Source organism: Nothobranchius furzeri, chromosome 12 (assembly GCF_043380555.1).
Source record: "Nothobranchius furzeri strain GRZ-AD chromosome 12, NfurGRZ-RIMD1, whole genome shotgun sequence".
In the NCBI taxonomy this organism is placed as follows: Eukaryota; Metazoa; Chordata; class Actinopteri; order Cyprinodontiformes; family Nothobranchiidae; genus Nothobranchius; species Nothobranchius furzeri.
The window spans coordinates 46714931-46734142 of NC_091752.1; the positions used below are offsets into that span (position 1 = coordinate 46714931).

At 41.9% G+C, this 19212-nt stretch overlaps 1 protein-coding gene across 2 annotated transcripts in view; it reads right to left on the reverse strand.

Annotated features, from left to right (window-relative positions):
- Positions 1-19212, reverse strand: part of hectd2 (HECT domain containing 2) — a 127104-nt gene that overhangs the window by 90387 nt on the left and 17505 nt on the right. For both annotated transcript variants that reach the window (XM_054734781.2, XM_070542645.1), the window contains exons 3-8: positions 11064-11202; positions 10866-10968; positions 10683-10772; positions 8583-8647; positions 7821-7866; positions 4583-4692 (exon numbers count right to left, since the gene is read on the reverse strand). In XM_054734781.2, the coding sequence (XP_054590756.2) occupies positions 4583-4692; positions 7821-7866; positions 8583-8647; positions 10683-10772; positions 10866-10968; positions 11064-11202 (553 nt within the window). The remainder of the gene's footprint in view (positions 1-4582; positions 4693-7820; positions 7867-8582; positions 8648-10682; positions 10773-10865; positions 10969-11063; positions 11203-19212) is intronic.

Below are 19212 nucleotides of genomic sequence, written 5' to 3' on the forward strand. Positions count from 1 at the left end.
ACAATAAAATAAATATGGTTCAATCAGTGAGTGATACAATGTTAACAACCCCGACAAATTTAGTAGAAACTTGACTCTATATAATACACCTATGGCTTTGGCGATTTTCCCCTTTATATAACCTACATGTGATTTCCACGTGAGACTCTCATCGAACATGACTCCAAGAAATTTGGTTTCTTTTACCCTTTGAATTTCCATTCCATCTATCATTAAAGATACATCACAGCTTCTTTTGTTATTAAACAGTATATAGTTTGTTTTGTTCAGGTTCAGTGACAGTCTATTTATATCAAACCATTTTTTAACTTTAATCAATTCACTGTTTATCACTTGAGTTACTTCATGTATATTTAATCCTGAATAAAACAATGTAGTATCATCCGCAAATAAAACTGTGCCAAGTAATTTCGACACATTTACCAGGTCATTAATAAACAATATGAACAGTTTAGATCCGAGGACTGACCCTTGTGGCACACCATAATAAATATCTTTTAATTCAGATTTAGCATTATTTATTTGAACAAACTGTTTTCTATTGCATAAATAACTATTAACCCATTGATGCGCCACCCCTCTTATTCCATAGCGTTGTAATTTAAGAAGTAACCTAGAATGATCAATGACATCAAATGCCTTTTTTAAGTCAATAAAAACACTAATGAAATGGTTTTTATTGTCAATTGCTGATGAAATTTTATCTACTAAATCCATAACTGCCATTGCTGTCGAATGTTTGGTCCTAAAGCCATACTGTTCATGATTTAAAATTGAATTTTCATCAATGAATTTGTCCAACCTTAATGCAAACACTTTTTCTAATATTTTGGAAAACTGTGGAAGCAGTGACACCGGCCTGTAATTAGTGAAACTCTGTTCATCACCGCTCTTAAATAATGGAACCACCTTGGCAATTTTCATTAAATCAGGGAAGACTCCTGTAGATAGTGACAGATTACAGATGTAAGTGAATGGTTCAATAACAGATTCAATTATAGCTTTTACAGTCACCATGTCCAGATCATCACAATCAGTTGATCTTTTGCTTCCCCAGTTTTTTACAATGTTTTTTATTTCTTGTTGATCTACTTTGTCAAGGAGAATACTATTGACATTTCTAGGTATTGTATTCATTGTATCGTGAATTATTGGTTTGCTTTCCACCAGACTCCTTCCTACATTTATAAAAAAATCATTGAATTCATTAGAAATTTCTTTAACTTCATAAATGTCTTTATTGTCCTTTACAAAGTAGTTTGGGAGCCTTGCATTTGTATTATCTCTGTTAATCACATTATTTATTATTCCCCAAGTAGTCTTGATGTTGTCTTTGTTCTTATTCAATAGCTCACCATAGTACTCTTTCTTCTGTTTTCTAATTATTGTTACTAATTTATTTTTATATTTTTTATATCTGTCTTCGGCTTCCTTTGTTTGTAACTTTAAGAATCTCATATACAGACTATTTTTTTTTGCACATGCATTTTTAATTCCATTAGTCATCCATGGTTGGTTGTCCCTTTTACCTGTTATTTTAATTAATTTACAACTACTGTTAAACGATTTCAGCAGTATTTTCATGAAGGATGTATATGCATTGTTCACATCACTGACATAGACTTCCGTCCAGTTCTGCATTTTAAGATCTTTATTTAGGTCCTCCAGGGCTTTAACTGATTTATTTCTTTTATAATTAATAAAATTATGTTTTATGATATTTTTATTGTTATTGTGATATTTAGACACTACGAAAATAGGTAAATGATCACTAATATCTGTCATCAATATCCCAGTTTTAACAACGTCCTGCTTTCTATTAGTGAATATATTATCAATTATTGTTGCACTTTGGGTTGTGATACTGGTAGGTTTGTTTATCAAAGGAACCAACCCTAAACTATAGATCATATCAAAAAAATCACTTGATGTTCTCAGAGCCACAGGATGTTCTAAGTTAATGTTAAAGTCCCCACACATAAACAATGTTTTGTTTTTAATATGATCCACAAACTCATTTATTTTATCTGTAAATGACCTGATGCAAGAACCGGGTGCTCTATATACACAACTGATTATTATATTTTTTGATGTGTCATTGATAATTTCCACTGTTACCATTTCCATAACATTATCTTCCATCATAGTCATTTTCTTATCTAATTTACATTTTAAATCATTGTTAATGTACAGGGCAACACCACCACCCCTTTTATTTATTCTATTTACAAAATGAAGTTCATACCCTTCTATTTGTACTTCAGTCATCCTTTCGTCATAAAGCCAAGTCTCAGTAATGGCAATGACTTTGAATTTACTTTTAAATTTACCTAAATAGTCCTTTATTGTTGACATCTTGGAAACTAAGCTTCTACTGTTTATGTGTATGATTGATAATGAGTCATTGTTAGTTAACCCACTATTTAGCTGATCTTCTGCATAATAATTACTATTTATATTTAACTCAAATAAACTTTCGTCTATTTTACTGTCAAGTTCATATATTTTCTCATGGGAATCCATTTATTTCTTTATGAATTCATTTGTACTTCCATATCCATTGTTAAACTGTTTCCACTATCCCTTATTTAGTCAGTGCTACACAATAAATCATCTTTTACCCTGCAACACTTCCAGATCTTTCAACTCTTTGATCATTTTTGCATTCAGACCTTCTTGCTCTCTAATCCATACAACACCATTTCTTGTCCACGTGGCTGTGATTTTTTTTTTTTTGTTTTCTCAGCACCCTTGCTTCTTTGGCTATTGTTTCATTCTTTTTCGTCAGGTGTTCATTTATGTACACATTTGTACCTTTCAGTTTTTTTGCTTGCCTCAACAACTCATTTCTTTACTTCCTACTGGTAAATCGCAATATGATGACTGGTTTTAATTTGTCTGCCTTTCTCGGAAGGGTATGACAGATTGATATTGCATCACTTTGGATATGAATGTTCTTACTGTGCAAGAAGCTCAACACTTGTTGTTCTAGTGACTGGAGTTCTTCCTGTGGAGCATCCTCAGTTGTGTTTCTATCTCCAGTAACTCTGGCATAAGTCCTATGTCTTGTTTCCAAACCAGTTATCACCAAGTCATCTCTTCTGGTATACTGCTCCAGTTCATCCACCCTCTGTTCCAATACCATGATCTTCTTGTCCTTTTCTGCAAGCTTGAATTTCAGTGTCTTGACCTCATCCATTAATGACAGTAGTTGATCCTGTTGTACTGTTAGCTTAGACAGCTCGGCTGACATAAAATTCAATGATTTTTTAATTTCCTCCATATCTTCCTCGAGTTTCTCTGTTTTTCTAGGAGGGGCCATTGCATTAGGCTTACCTCTCTCTCAGTCCTGGTTGCCGGTGAATCTGGAGCCTGGAGCCCCAGGCTGAGCCTGATTGTTGGATCAGGTGGCTGGTATTGAGGTGATGGTGGAACCTGGCTACTGTGCCTGGAGGCTGTTGGTGGAGCCTGGCTGCTGGGCGTGGAGGCTACTGGTGAGCCTGGCTGCTGGGCGTGGAGGCTACTGGTGAGCCTGGCTGCTGGGCCCGGAGGCTGTTGGTGGAGCCTGGCTGCTGGGCCTGGAGGCTACTGGTAGAGCCTGGCTGCTGGGCGTGGAGGCTACTGGTGGAGCCTGGCTGCTGGGCGTGGAGGCTACTGGTGGAGCCTGGCTGCTGGGCCTTGAGGCTGCTGGTGAGCCTGGCTGCTGGGCGTGGAGGCTGCTGGTGGAGCCTGGTTGATGAGCCTGGAGGCTGTGGTGGAGCCTGGCTGCTGGGCCTGAAGGCTGCTGGTGAAGCCTGGCTGCTGGGCCAGGAGGCTGCTGGTGGAGCCTGGCTGCTGGGCCAGGAAGCTGCTGGTAGAGCCTGGCTGCTGGGCCTGAAGGCTGCTGGTGAAGCCTGGCTGCTGGGCCAGGAGGCTGCTGGTGGAGCCTGGCTGCTGGGCCAGGAGGCTGCTGGTGGAGCCTGGCTGCTGGGCCAGGAAGCTGCTGGTAGAGCCTGGCTGCTGGGCCTGAAGGCTGCTGGTGAAGCCTGGCTGCTGGGCCAGGAGGCTGCTGGTGGAGCCTGGCTGCTGGGCCAGGAAGCTGCTGGTAGAGCCTGGCTGCTGGGCCTGAAGGCTGCTGGTGAAGCCTGGCTGCTGGGCCAGGAGGCTGCTGGTGGAGCCTTGATTTTATTTGCAGTTCAGTTCTCCACAGGGACTTGTCGGATCACCAGATTTTGCACATCACACATCTCGTATTCCTACATGAGATTACAGTGAAGTCCACTCGAAAACTGCAGAACTTTGTGCTGAAGTGCACAAATAAATAATAAATAAATAAATAAATAAATCTTCATTATTTATGAGAAAGTGAGCGTTGCTGTGTGTGACATATACTACTCAGCACTGACTGGCTTGGTTAGTATTCTCATGGGGTGGAGTTACTTGAATGGGAGTGTTACCAGGCTTCCCATAAGAAAGCACTGGCATGTCTGGCCAGGATTTTAGATCTGAGCAATAAACTCTGTGGAGGGACCCATTTGGTTCAGAAGAACATCAGAAGACAATAAAACATAACAGAAAGCAGATCACACCCATGAGGACTCACCTCTTGAGCCAGTGAACCAGGAAGTGGTGGTCGGCCTCAGACAGAGCTGCAATTTGCCTCAGCAAGTGGGCAAAGATGACATAGATGCTGCTGCTGGAGTACTGTGGGTTCTACAAGACAGAACCAGAACATTATCACATCAGCCACTGGCACATGTGGAACATGGAGCTCCATTGACCAGGACCTGTTGGCTCTATTTGTGGGCTTTCCTCTCAGACAAAATGATTGAATGAGAACTAAAATTAGCTGAGTGTGTTTTCTGATTGATGTGAGGATGAAGAACAGCAGGAAGAAGACGAACTGGGAGGAACCATCTGAGAACACCTATTAGTTTAGTTTAACTAAGTGTTTGATTCAGGAATGACCCGACTACACAGAAATGTTCTGAGTCCAAAAATCATAAGAGGTGTGTGTCTGCATGCGTGTTTGTGTGCGTGCGTGCATGTGTGTGTGTGTTTGTGTGTGTGCATGTGTGTGTATGTGTCTGTGTGTGTGTGTGTGTGCAAATTCTGATTCTGGAGGATTAGGTAAACTTCCACATGGAAACTTTCTTTATTGCTAGCCTTGAGTTCAGTGTCATGGAAATTTGTCAGGTTTTTATAAATGGTGCTTAAAGCAACTTTCCGGAGTTTTCCCCTGTGAGATATTATGTATGATCAGTCAGAAATCTGTAAAAGTTATTATCTTATAATGTACTGTGATTAAATGTAAGCAATACATCTTTTTTTTCTATTTTTGATAAGCACGCCCCCTGCCCCACAGAGCTCCGTGCAATAGGAAACTGGGTGCTGACCAGAACTAACCAACAGCGTTAGACTACCGCTTACTTGCTTTAAATTTAAGGAATACCTCGATTGATGTGGAGTTGATGAACTTTTCACGGACAAGTAAGTCTCTAAAATATAAATATATGAAAACGCAACATGACATGAGAATAATACTCGTAAAACAGCATGTTTTAGCAGTTTGTTGGCTACAGAAGCACATTTATAAACAGAAACGTGAAGTCGTCGTCTTAAAAAAAACAGAGCAACAGAGTTTTTGTGTGATATGCTTGTCAGTCACTAGATGATGCCATCGGATAAGAGGAATACTCCGGAAGGAAGCTTTAATTATTGTATGCTTGGGCCAGAGGCCTTTTTTTTTTTTGAGAAAGCTTAGCGAAAATTACATGCTGACACTTTATTGAATATGTATCTGTAACAACAAAGTCTAATTGATTATTTTTGGTCTCATTTTATATGGAACTCTTGGTATATTTATATGTGATTAAGGGTAAATTGACATGGAACTTTGTAATAAAGCAGTTTTTTTTTCTTTGCCGCCTGAAAAAATTTGATTCCAGGATGAATACCTCTTTGGAAAAAGGCAGCAGACGCTTCAAACATCAATTATTTCTAAGTATTCTTGACATTAACTATACAAAATTTGACTTTTGATCAAATAAAGAACAACAATTGTACAGAGGCTTATACACTTTAGGCGGGGTCTCCAATGTAACAGAAACAATATTACTCCTTTCATGGAATAGTTTTTTGTTGTCCAATCTTTTAGCTATCTTTGTTAAGATTGAAAAACGTTATTTGTCACTGAATTACTTTACAAATAGCAACTTTATGTGATGCTTCGTGACCAAGTTGGAACAACAGGTTCTCAGACCTGAAGCCAACACAGAAGTGGCAAAATGTGCAGTTCCACTCTTATCCACTAGGCGATGGCACCAGAAGTGAGCAAATCCTCAATGACTCCCATGTTAAAAAAGCCAATTTCACAGCAGAAATCAACATCCTGTTTACAGCCTAGCTAAAAAAAAAACATTTTAGGTTTAATAGATTGTTATGGAAATTTTATGTTTATTAATTCTTGATCATTGACCCAATCAACTGAATGTAATATGTATTGCTCTATGCCTCTTTGCATGCCCGCTTATTCAGACACACCCACACAAGTCTCACACACACACATTTTTGACTTCCCACACACACGCAATCTCTCTGTCTCATTCCCATCTCTCTATAAATAAACTCTGTGAACAGATGTTCGAGGCATTTTGCCTCGTGCATTATGCCACAGTTATAACTGTTTGACTTGTCTGCTCATTGTCTCCTTCTCTCTTCACTATAGGAAATGGGTTATTGATAAACATATTGATAAAATCCATGACATAGATCAAGTTTACATTCATGACAACTCTAAGGGGGTCAATTTCTTTTGTAACTCCTGTTTAAGTGGAATTACATGCTAAAAATTCTGAATAATTATTGAGCATCACTGTGGGAGCTAGTTCCAGGGAAAGGCTTCAGCCTGGGCCTCACATTAATAGATATTCGGCCACTGTGACTCTCTGAACTTTAGCTGTGTTCTCTGTGTGTTTGTGTTTGGATGTTAATCATGGAATTATTTGGGCACAGAGGGCAAGCTGTGGTTACTAACATACCATCCAAGCAATTTGTGTTTCTTTTTTATCAGTAAGTAAAATTATATTTCTGTACTTTTTTCCGCAGGTTGAATGGGGGTGGGGTGGGGGGTGGGGGGGTCTGTCATTGAACTGCTTGGTCAAACATGTTAGTGGGGATGCATCCAATCAACCATTTATCCATCAATCATCCATCTGTCCAACCATCCATCCATCCATCCATCCATCCATCGAAACCACAATCAATCCATCCAGCAATCATCCATCTTTCCAACTATCCATCCACACATCCATACAATCAACCATCCATCGATCATCGTCCATCCAGCCAGCCAGCCATCCATCCCATCCAACCATCCATCTATCTATGCATTCAACCAACCATCCATTTAACCATTCATCCATCAATCCTCCAGCCATCCATGCAATCAACCATCCATCAATTGTCCATCCAGCCAGCCATCCATCCATCTAATCAACCATCCATCAATCATCCATCCATCTATACATCCAACCAACCATCCATTTAACCATCCATCCATCTATGTAATCAACCATCCATCAATCAACCGTCCATCCAACCATCCATCCATCTATGCATCCAACCAACCATCCATTTAACCATTCATCCATCCATGCAATCAATCATCCATCCATACATTCGTCCAACCATCCGATAAACCTTTCGTCTGTCAATCATCTAGCCATCCAACCATCCAACTATCAATCATCCTTCTGTCCAACTATCCAACTATTCATCCATCCATCACCCATCCATCCATCCATTAATCTATCACCCATTCATCCAATAATGTATCTCACCTGGATGAGAATAAAATAAGCTCTCAGGTCGTTTTTCGTCCGAGGCCTGAAGACAAATCACAGAATAAAAAGCAGAAACTGCTGATGTTTAAACATTTTTGCATCAATAAGTTAGACCTTGCACACACGTAGACGGGTCTTCTACAAAACAACAAAAAATTATTTCAAAAACTTGGACCAAAGTGAAGATTTGTGAATTATTTGTTTCCGGCCTGTTCTTGTGGATGTAAATAACTGGGGTTTTATGTTTGGCAACATCGCTATCCATGACAAGAATGTTCTGACATCATAGGAGCGACTTGTGTTTACACTCACTAGCTCGTTTTTATAATTTAGTTACTGCTCCATGTAAAAGCCCTCAAGCGAATGACGTTAGAGACAGTTATTGTCCACCACCTATTTATTCCACATCCAAGGTATGTTTTTGAGCAAAGACTCGGATTTGGGGAACTACTGCCACCTGCTTGGCATGCCTATAAATGTCTTTCACAATGGACTGGACTGTTTATTTTTATTTTTTTTGCCAAAAAAAAAAAGGTGGTGAGGACCCAAGTATTTTTCCTAGATGGGCAGAGAGGATTTTAGGTTTTTCAGAAACCTGGCTACGTGTGTACATGTCCTCAGTGTCTCACTGAGAAGAACAAAAGTCACAATTAAGGTCGGTTAATGAGCTTATGCTGCTCTTCATGTCAAAAGGAGGATATCAGAGATGGGATCAGAAGTTTTATTGATCTTAAACACAGAGATGTGAAGTGTTCTCACCCTTTCCACTCCCTCAGCAGACTGTTGATGATCCCTTTCAGAACCGACTTCTGGATGTCCTGAGGCTGAACACACAATCAGAACCTTAGCTTTAACCAGAGACTACAGTTATTTTTTTTTAAATCAGGCATTTTCATAAAGTTTATTATTACAGTGTAAACACCAGTACTAAAAGTAACATTTTACCACCCTTCTGATCAGTAATAAAAATTATGGTGTTTTGTTTTTGTTTTTAACATTCAGTTACTTTATTTTTTTTACTCAGCTGTTGCACATCAAATCTGTGCACATTTAAGAATAAAAGCCCACTGAGGAAAAGGAGTGTTTTTATGCAGACACATTCAGTCAGATGATGGAAGTCTGCAGTAAGCATCTGAATGTGGTCAGTTTAACGCCTCCTCAGAAACAAGTTACATGCATCGGGTGCGGAAAGTAGTCAGACCCCCATCCATTTTTTACTCTTTGTTATGTTGCAGCCATTTGCTAAAATCAATTAAATTCCTTTTCTCCTCGTTAATATACACACAGCACCCCCTTTTGACAGAAAAACACAGAATTTGAGAAATGTATGCAGAGTTCTTAGAGAAGAAAAACTGAAATATCACATGGTCCTGAGTATTCAGACCCTTTGTTCAGTATTTAGTGGAAGCACGTTTTTGAGCTAATACAGCCATGCGTCTTCTTGGTAAAGATGCAACAAGTTCATAACACCTGGATTTGGGATCTTCTGTCATTCCTCCTTGCAGATTCTCTCCAGTTCTGTCAGCTTGGATGGTGAACGTTGGTGAAGCCATTTTTAGGTCTCTCCAGAGATGTTCAATTGGGTTTAAGTCAGGGCTCTGGCTGGGCCATTCAGGAACAGTCACAGAGTTTCAGTGAAGCCACTCCTTTGTTATTGTAGATGTGCTCTTAGGGTCATTGTCATGTTGGAACCGTTGGCCCAGTCTGAGGTCCTAAGCACTCTGGAGAAGGGTTTTGTCCAGGATATCCCTGTACTTGACTGCATTCATCATTGCCTCAATTGCAATCACCTTGCAGCTTAAAAACACCCCCACAGCATGATGCTGCCACTGCCATGCTTCACTGTGGGGACTGTATTGGACAAGTGATGAACAGTTCCTGGTTTTCTCCACACACATCACTTAGAATTAAGGCAAAAAATTCTATCTTGGTCTCATCAGACCAGAGAATCTTATTTCTCACCATCTCTGGGTCCTTCAGGTGTCTTTTGGCAAACTCCATGAGGGCTTTCAAGAGTCTTGCACTGAATAGAGGCTTCCGACAGGCCACTCTGCTATTAGGCCCTGACTGGTGGAGGGCTGCAGTGATAATTGACTTTCTACAACTTTCTCCCATCTCCTGACTGCATCTCTGGAGCTCAGCCACAGTGGTCTATGGGTTCTTCTTGTCCTCCCTCACAAAGGCTCTTCTCCCCTGGTAGCTCAGTTTGGTCAGACGGCCTGCTCTAGGAAGGGTTCTGGTTGTCCCAAATGTTTACCATTGAAGGATTATGGAGGTCACTGTGCCATTAGGAACCTTAAGTGCAGCAGAGATCTTTTGTAACCTTGGCCAGATCTGTTTCTTGCCACACTTCTGTCTCTGAGCTCTTCAGGCAGTTCCTTTGACCTCATCATTCTCATCTGCACCTGCATTGTGAGCTGTGAGGTCTTACATAGACAGGTGTGTGGCTTTCCTAATCAAGTCCAGTCGGTATAATCAAACACAGCTGGACTCCAGTGAAGGTGTAGGACCATCTCAAGAATTATCAGAAGAAATGGAAAGCACCTGAGTTACATATGTGAGTGTCACAGCAAAAGGTCTGAATACTTAGGCCCATGTAATATTTCAATTTGTCTTTTTAATAAATCTGCAGAAATTTCTATTATTTATATTATTATAATTCTGTATTTTCCCGTCGACATGGGGTGCTATGTGTACATTAATATGGACAAAAATGTATTTAATTGATTTTTGCAAAGGGCTGCAAAATAACAAAGAGTGAAAAAATAGGGATCTGAATACTTTCTGTACCCGCTGTGTCATGTGCACCACTTCCTGCTTGGAAGCTAAAATGTGTGTTTATGAGTTTATTTCTCTCACTGTGCTAAGCAGAGCGTCGTAAACGGTGCTGACGAATTTGGCATTAACTCCCGAGTCCTCAGTCGTGTTAAACAAGCCATTGGCCTCTCGCTGGACAGAAGACAGCAGCCATGTTAATGAGACAAGTAAACAGCTTTTCCATCAATGATCAGCAGATCAACTCCAGAGCTGCTCTGACTTTACCTTAAAGGCCGCGTTGATTTCTATGAAGGAGTTGAAGGTGGTCAGGTAAAACTCTCGGATCTCCCTCCAGTCACCGGATTGGATGGCGTGCTCCATGTCCCCCCTGTTACACAACACCAACAAAAGGTAAAACCTCCAGGAAGTTGTTCTCCTGTGACATTTAATGAGATCTATTTTCGGCACTTTCGTTGGACTCACTGGAACTCCTTGGTGGTTTTGGAACGAAGAGGGATGATGGGGTCACAAGGGAAAGGAGCTTTGACTTCCAGGGGCAGAGTGTCAATGGAGAGACGCTGCTTATGACGAATGTCGCTGCTGATTGGAGGCAACTCTCTCACTGGTGAAACACATACAAAAAACATCCAGCAGCCGGAAACAAGAAAGCGTAGTCAGACTGCTCTCCTCGTGGTCCTCAATGAGGCAAGTGACATGTGTGACGCTGTTGTTTTGTTGCTGCTGGATCTGTCTGTGGCCTTTGATACAGTCGATCATGACATCCTTCTGGATCGATGGCAGAGCTGTGTGGTGATCACTGACCAAGCCCTGTTTGCACAGGTTTGACTCCCAGTCTGAGCTGCAACTTTTTTCTTCGTTTTTTAGCTGCACTTGCCAATATTATATTTTCAACCCTTAATTGGTAAACAGTTTAAAAAATATGAGGATAATCTGTTTATTTATTATTTATTTTTTTCTACTTTCTTTGTGTTTTTAGCCAGTGTGAGTCCATGTGAGGTGAGCAGAGTAAATCAACTAAAATGCTTCTTGGAATTCAAAGACACAAAATATTTTGCTGAATATAATTTATCGTGTGCCCGTCCCATTTACCGGTTCCTTTAAAACCCAGTTCCGTTAGAACTTATGAGACGGTGCATCCATCAGGGTTCGATGGGGATGTCGGTGAGTATTATGGTATTAGATCCTGGTTTGGGCGTCCTAAGTTAGAATCATATCTTTTATTTTAAAGGTGAAATAATATGTAAGACCTTTCCTTCTGTAGTAGCTCACTTCTTTTTAAGCAATCCCGTTATCTTAAGGTTTCTTTATATTAATCTGTCACAAACCGTAAAGTAAGTCCTGATAATTCCAGAACCCATAATTAATGTGCTTACCTCTGTGCAATTAATGATCAGAGCCCCCCACTCGTGAAGCTTTAGAGAAAACCTGAAAGAATCAGGATTATGTTTCTTTTTCAAAAAAGGTTTATTACAAAATCAAAATACAAAAATTGGTAGATGAAAAAACAACCGCTATCCCCCACGGAGGAATTAGTTCAAAATGATTAAATAAGAGTTAGTTTACACCAACTCTTGTCTTCTCAGAATCTCCCCAAGAACTCTTTCTAGTCTCTCTCTCTCAGTCATCCCCCATCCAGGTTTGGACGGGGGATGACCCCTCCCCATCTGCTCTCCTCTCTGTCCTCTGCCCCAACTGCTGTCGAATCTCTCAAAAATCCCCCTCTGCTGTTCAGAGCTGTTCTTATATACCCTTCCTGGACCAGCTTAAGGTCAAGGGGTCATTTACCAGATACACACTTTGTAGCTCAACACAAAACATTTGGTGTCATTTTCCTTCTTAACACAGGTCATTGCATCATCTTTTGCAGCATTCTTCAGTTTCTCTCCAATGTTCCCGAGAGGGCTTCTGGATCTGATGGGCTTGTCTTCATTCTGTTCTCCTCCAATCCCATCTTTCCAAGCCAGGGGTGGGGCAAAGAGGTGGGGTCAGTCTCCTGACCCTTCGCCCAGTTCTGTCCTCTTGTCCCTGTGACCCTTGTGTGACCCTTGTTTCTGACCACAGTTTTTTTGACCTGCAGCCCAGCTCCTGTCGACTGGCTGATTTTGCTCGCACAAGCCAGTCCAGTATGGCTCACCTTTTGACCCCGTACTTGCCACTGTCTTTGGCACGTGGGACTCGCAACATCCCCCATGCGAGAAAAATCTAGCCAGGGGACTGCAACAGCCTTCTTTGGGGTGGGGCTGCCTCCTCCTCTGGATCATCTTCATCTCCAGTCTCAGACCCAGAGTCTGACTAGCTCAGAGTCCAGATACACACCATCATCATCATCATCATCACTCACTTCAGTCTCTGAAGAACCAGATGTTTGTTCATGAGGGTTCAGAACTGGGTTCCTGCTTCTCCACCAGTTTCTACTGCCATCTGGTCAGCTGAGCTGCTGGTTGGAACATCTCAGTCTCCACCTTCAAGCAGAGACTCTCTCCCTCCAGACTGAAGACATCTTTTACTGCAGAGCTTCAAATATTCTCCTCACACACCTGAACAGCAACAAGCTAACTCTGCTAGCAGCTGCAGGTGGGAAGCTTACGCTAAAAACTATAAAGTGTGGCAAGGTGGATTAATGAGGGCCCGGGCGGGATTCGATCCCAAGACACCCGGGGTGGGAGTCATACGCTCTAACCACTCAGCCAAAGGGACATCCCCTTAGCCAAATGGCCAGTATGCATTATCAATCAAGACATTGTGACAGAACGCTCACACTGTCACACCTTCCCCCCTCTTTCCACCAGCGCGTCCTCGTACTCCCGCGCAGGGTGCCACAAACTTCACATCCATGGACCTACTTGACAGCACTACATGGATCCTGCCTACAACACCATATGTAGCGAGGTTAAAAATGCTTACGCATTATTAGTGTAGCTGTCTGTCAGGTCAGAATCATACGGAGCTGTTAGTTCAGGACTCTCCCTTCTCAACAGAACTAGTAGGGGGAGGGGTGATGTCACCACATCCTGCTTGTCTGTTGTTGCTCAGCTGACTGGGTGCTTTTTCTCTGTTCAGCTGTGGCTTCTCATATCTGCAGGCTGCCGAGAGCGGAAGCTAGGTGCTTGTTTCAAGCAGATCCTCTAAAAACAAAGTTTAATTGGAGCAGAGTTCCAATGCTCCCAGTTATAAGTCCGTCCTTTACAGGCGGCACGGTTTCTCCCCTCACGGAGCCCTTAAGCACAGAGGTTCACACATTATACATGTTCCCGGCTTCTAGCCTCCATTGCGCGTGACGATGCCCGACATGAGATTCTATGAAGCTAGGAAACATGATTACTTTACAGTTCGTGACAAATACCTCCCCGTGTTACCAGAAACGAGGCCCAAGTCACACAGATTCTTACATATCAGTCCTTCACTAGATTTTGATCCAGCCATGACGTTTAATCGCATCTCACTTGTGCCTCAGCACCCGGACAGCGCCCCGCCGCAGCTCCATACTAGCTTTTCCAGCCTCATTCTGAAAGCTCCGGTTACAGGATTTTGAAAGATCTATCTGCCATGGCTGGTTAAAAGTTTTTCTTATTTTTATTTATTTTATTTTTATTCGTTTTCACGTTTTATTTTTTATTCTTATTCTTTATTTATTTTTATTTTTTGCCTAGCTTTTATCCTTGGCTTTTCTTGCGTCGGAATGCCGTATTTTCTTTATACCTTTTTAAGTTGATCGTCCGTTCTCCCAGATTTCTTTCTTTTTCGAGAAACTGGTGCGGTTTTCACTCCAAGGTTATAAGCTTAATAGGTCCTTAGCGCGCAAGCTTTTATCAGCCTAAAAGACAGTTCTACGTCGGATAGCCCGGTATCTAATATTTAGACCTTCACTCCGTAGCCCCACGTTTGGCGCGCCATATCGCGTGCCCGTCCCATTTACCGGTTCCTTTAAAACCCAGTTCCGTTAGAACTTATGAGACGGTGCATCCATCAGGGTTCGATGGGGATGTCGGTGAGTATTATGGTATTAGATCCTGGTTTGGGCGTCCAAAGTTAGAATCATATCTTTTATTTTAAAGGTGAAATAATATGTAAGACCTTTCCTTCTGTAGTAGCTCACTTCTTTTTAAGCAATCCCGTTGTCTTAAGGTTTCTTTATATTAATCTGTCACAAACCGTAAAGTAAGTCCTGATAATTCCAGAACCCATAATTAATGTGCTTACCTCTGTGCAATTAATGATCAGAGCCCCCCACTCGTGAAGCTTTAGAGAAAACCTGAAAGAATCAGGATTATGTTTCTTTTTCAAAAAAGGTTTATTACAAAATCAAAATACAAAAATTGGTAGATGAAAAAACAACCGCTATCCCCCATGGAGGAATTAGTTCAAAATGATTAAATAAGAGTTAGTTTACACCAACTCTTGTCTTCTCAGAATCTCCCCAAGAACTCTTTCTAGTCTCTCTCTCTCTGTCATCCCCCATCCAGGTTTGGACGGGGGATGACCCCTCCCCATCTGCTCTCCTCTCTGTCCTCTGCCCCAACTGCTGTCGAATCTCTCAAAAATCCCCCTCTGCTGTTCAGAGCTGTTCTTATATACCCTTCCTGGACCAGCTTAAGGTCAAGGGATCATTTACCAGATACACACTTTGTAGCTCAACACAAAACATTTGGTGTCATTTTCCTTCTTAACACAGGTCATTGCATCATCTTTTGCAGCATTCTTCAGTTTCTCTCCAATGTTCCCGAGAGGGCTTCTGGATCTGATGGGCTTGTCTTCATTCTGTTCTCCTCCAATCCCATCTTTCCAAGCCAGGGGTGGGGCAAAGAGGTGGGGTCAGTCTCCTGACCCTTCGCCCAGTTCTGTCCTCTTGTCCCTGTGACCCTTGTGTGACCCTTGTTTCTGACCACAGTTTTTTTGACCTGCAGCCCAGCTCCTGTCGACTGGCTGATTTTGCTCGCACAAGCCAGTCCAGTATGGCTCACCTTTTGACCCCGTACTTGCCACTGTCTTTGGCATGTGGGACTCGCAACAAATTAATAAAACTAAAATATAATTAAATCTGCTTCACCTGGTTTAATAAATTACTGCCGACATGGGGAGTCAAACCAGAGTCAGCACGTGGTAAAACAAGATGAAAGGCAGGCATTTAAACCACATTTGGGGTCTCGGAGGGGGCAGAGCCCCCCGGCCCAGGGCTTTGGAGGGGCCCACCCTTGGAATGAGGCTTTCTTTTTACTCTCACATGTAGCTTTATCACCTGCAAATACGGACCTTTTCAGACAAGCTGGACATCTTTACGAAAGGCCGCCCAATATCGACTTAGTCTTGGCCTACATGGCATATATGAGGACTTACTGATGGAACTACAACACCGAGACAGCTCTATGACAAAGTTACTGAAGTCTTCCTGCAGAGAGGAGGATGGTTTTCATCCATAAATAATCAGCAACTTTGGTGAAAGCCTTTTTACATATAAAACAAAATTATTAAATAAATGTTTTAGCTATTAATCATGAACTGTGGCCGGTAGTGGGGCAGTTACAGCTGTAATGCAGAAGGTCGTAACGGGTTTCTTATTGTCACATGGGTATTCCCTCACACAATCTGCTGCTACGTGATGATAAATGTGTGAAAAAAATAAATAAAACCTTACTGAAACCCCCTGAAGACAGTATTTCAACAGCCTCCTCTCTTTTTTTGTATAAAACACGATTAGTGAGTCCACATGAAGACAGAATTATCCTCTTTTCTGTCTCATGATCAGCAGCAGCTAGGATGTTTGTGACCACAAAGTTTTCTATGTTTTCAACATGCTCACTTTCAAATGAAGTACACTCCTCATTTTATTTCTTGTGCTTGCTCACATTTCCGTTTGGGTGCCATCTATCAAGCTCCGCCTGCCTATCGGTACATTTAACCACCGGTTGGTCAGATGCTGCTGTTGTCAGTCACTGCAGAAACAACACTTTCTGTCTATCTCTGCTACTTCCAAAAATGTCCAGCAGAAGACAGGATCAGGTTTAGCAAACCACAAAATTATTTACATATATACATATATTTACAAAGAAAGTGTCATGACAAAAGCCATGTGTGCCAAGCCTCAAAGGGGGAACACATGGGAACATCAGAGGCTATTCAAATCTGGGTGTTCATTCTGACTTTGTCCAACTGGAGGCAGCATCGAGCTCACTCTGTGAAGCAGAAAGTTTTCCCTGCCTGGCCTGCACCAAGGAAAGATTTCCGCATGATTTTGTGATTGGGTGAATTAATTATGAGTGCTTTTGTGATTGGGTAACTGGATTCGTATCTCAGCCTATAGGAAGAGCTTGGTCTTGTTTTTCTTCCTGACTCCAGAGTCCTATAGTGATTATCAATGCCAAGGAACCTTGCCTTGATGTCTTGGTCCCGCCCCGGTTTCCTAGGAGATGCATCATCAGGAACTGCGAAGGCGTGTTCCAATGCTCACGTTCTACCGAGACGTCTGTTCTCCGTTTGTTGGCCCTATAGCTAGCTGAGCAAGGATACATGGGAGGTGTTTTGTAGCCTAGCCTTGGTCAAAAATTCCCCAGAATACACCGCTGGATTTTCAAAAGGATGGCGGATCAGAAGCTGGCAGCTACAAGTTTAAATGTAAGTCAACTAATTGTAGCTATCAGGGTGATATCTGAAATGTTTTTTTTTTAGATCCAAAGAAGTTATCTATGGTTGGTTAGTTGCTTATTGGTTGCAGCTTTGGTAGCTAACAGGTACAGTAGTAACTCACTTATATATTTAATTTAACAAATATATACACAATTTAAACAAAAGGCTCGTTATCCATTTATATTGAAACTAATACGCATAAAATATAACGTTACCATGTGAAACAAAATAGGAGTTGAAAACTGTAGCCAATGCTTTTATCATCTCTAGGCTAGAGTACTGCAACTCCCTGTATGCTGGCTTGAGCCAGTCCTTAATGACTCGGCTCCAGCTGGTCCAAAACGCTGTTGCCAGACTTCTGTATGGAGCACGTAAGTGGGAGCATGTCACTCCCCTCCTGACAGCTTTGACTGGCTACCGGTGAGGAGTTGCATCTAGTTCAAAATCCCGGTCCTTGTTTTTCAATCCCTGTCTGGATCAGTGCCACCTTATTTATCCTCCCTGCTGACCCGTTACGCCCCTGCAGGTTCGCTACGTTCAGGTCAGAGTGGCCTTTTGTTGGTACCGCGATCAAAGCTAAGTCTAAGGGTGATCGTGCCTTTGCAGTTCTGGGTCCACGGCTTTGGAACCAACTCCCACAAAAAATCAAACAGTCCACATCGCTTCCCACTTTTAAAGCAAGGCTTAAAGGCCTCATGTGTGAAATCCATTGAAATCATGATGAAAAAATGTGACTTTAGCGCTGTGCAGTCCAGAGAAAGTATTGCAGCTACGGTGGCCCACTCATGAGTTTAACTGTATAATCAATTTCCAACCTGTGTAGCCTAACCCACACAAAGCTTAAAACAAGCTACTCGACCTCTTTAAAAAAGCATTTATAATCATGACTGTTTATCAACCTACCAGTTCTGAAGGAGGCAAGCTAGTTCTGTTAGATCTTGAAGCTGTCATCATTCACACACGGAGGAGGGGTGACGTCAGCCGGGAGGTCAGGTGTTGTGAGAAATTGTGTTCCCCTGAAATATTCTGTCCCCTCGTGTCGGGAGATCACACTTCTGGCTATCTTCACAACATTTGTGATCAACTTTTACGGGAAAATAATGTAATGTAATAATGTTATACTTGTGATTTTTTATCTATACGTCATCCTAAAAACAATAAAACAGATACAGTAAAAACATTCTTGTTAACTCTTTTGCAGCAAGCTTATGTATCATTTTTGAAAGTTATGTAAAAGGATGTAATCTCACTCAGTTTAACCATCTTTTATTTGAGGTAGTTTAGTCCTCATAATGGACAATAAGTTCTGTGGATTTGGAAATATTTGCTCTCGACTGTCTAAGGGAAACTGAATATTTCAGGGGAACATAATTTCCCACAACACCCGTTTCACGTGAATCACGGTGCCTCGATGTAAACAAACATGCTGCCGCTACAATCTATGGAGCGATCACTGGCTACTCGTTAGCTACGGCTGGTGAAGGAGTGTTGGTGAGCTGGGGACACGCTGTGGCGATCAAGTAAACAATGATGACTAGCTAATCGTGGCTCACGGCTGGCGTGGTGGAGATGGTCATCACGAGCTACTAGTAAGCCATGGCTAGAGCCGGGGGAGACGCTGTGTACGCTTTGTGTAAACTCCCACGGATTACCAGCAAAAAGGAGACCAAAGTCTAAATGTAATGTTTAAGAAGAAGTCCTCTGTGTCGGAGCATCTCTGTAACGTGTGGAGAACTACATCGCCATTAGTAAAGTGTTGTGAAGTTAAAGTAAACAATGCCGATTTAGCCACTGGCTAGCGGACGAGCGCTGGAGCATGTTGGGAGAGACGGCAGGCTGCAGGAAGAGAGGAGACTTGAGTACAAGTACTTTGGAACGGACACGTAGGGACCGGATCAGGAGTTCTGGTACTAGGAAAAGACGGATGAACAACTTGAGGTGAGTTTAGGAGTCAGAGACACTTATCGGAGGCTGGCGTCCGGATAATAGC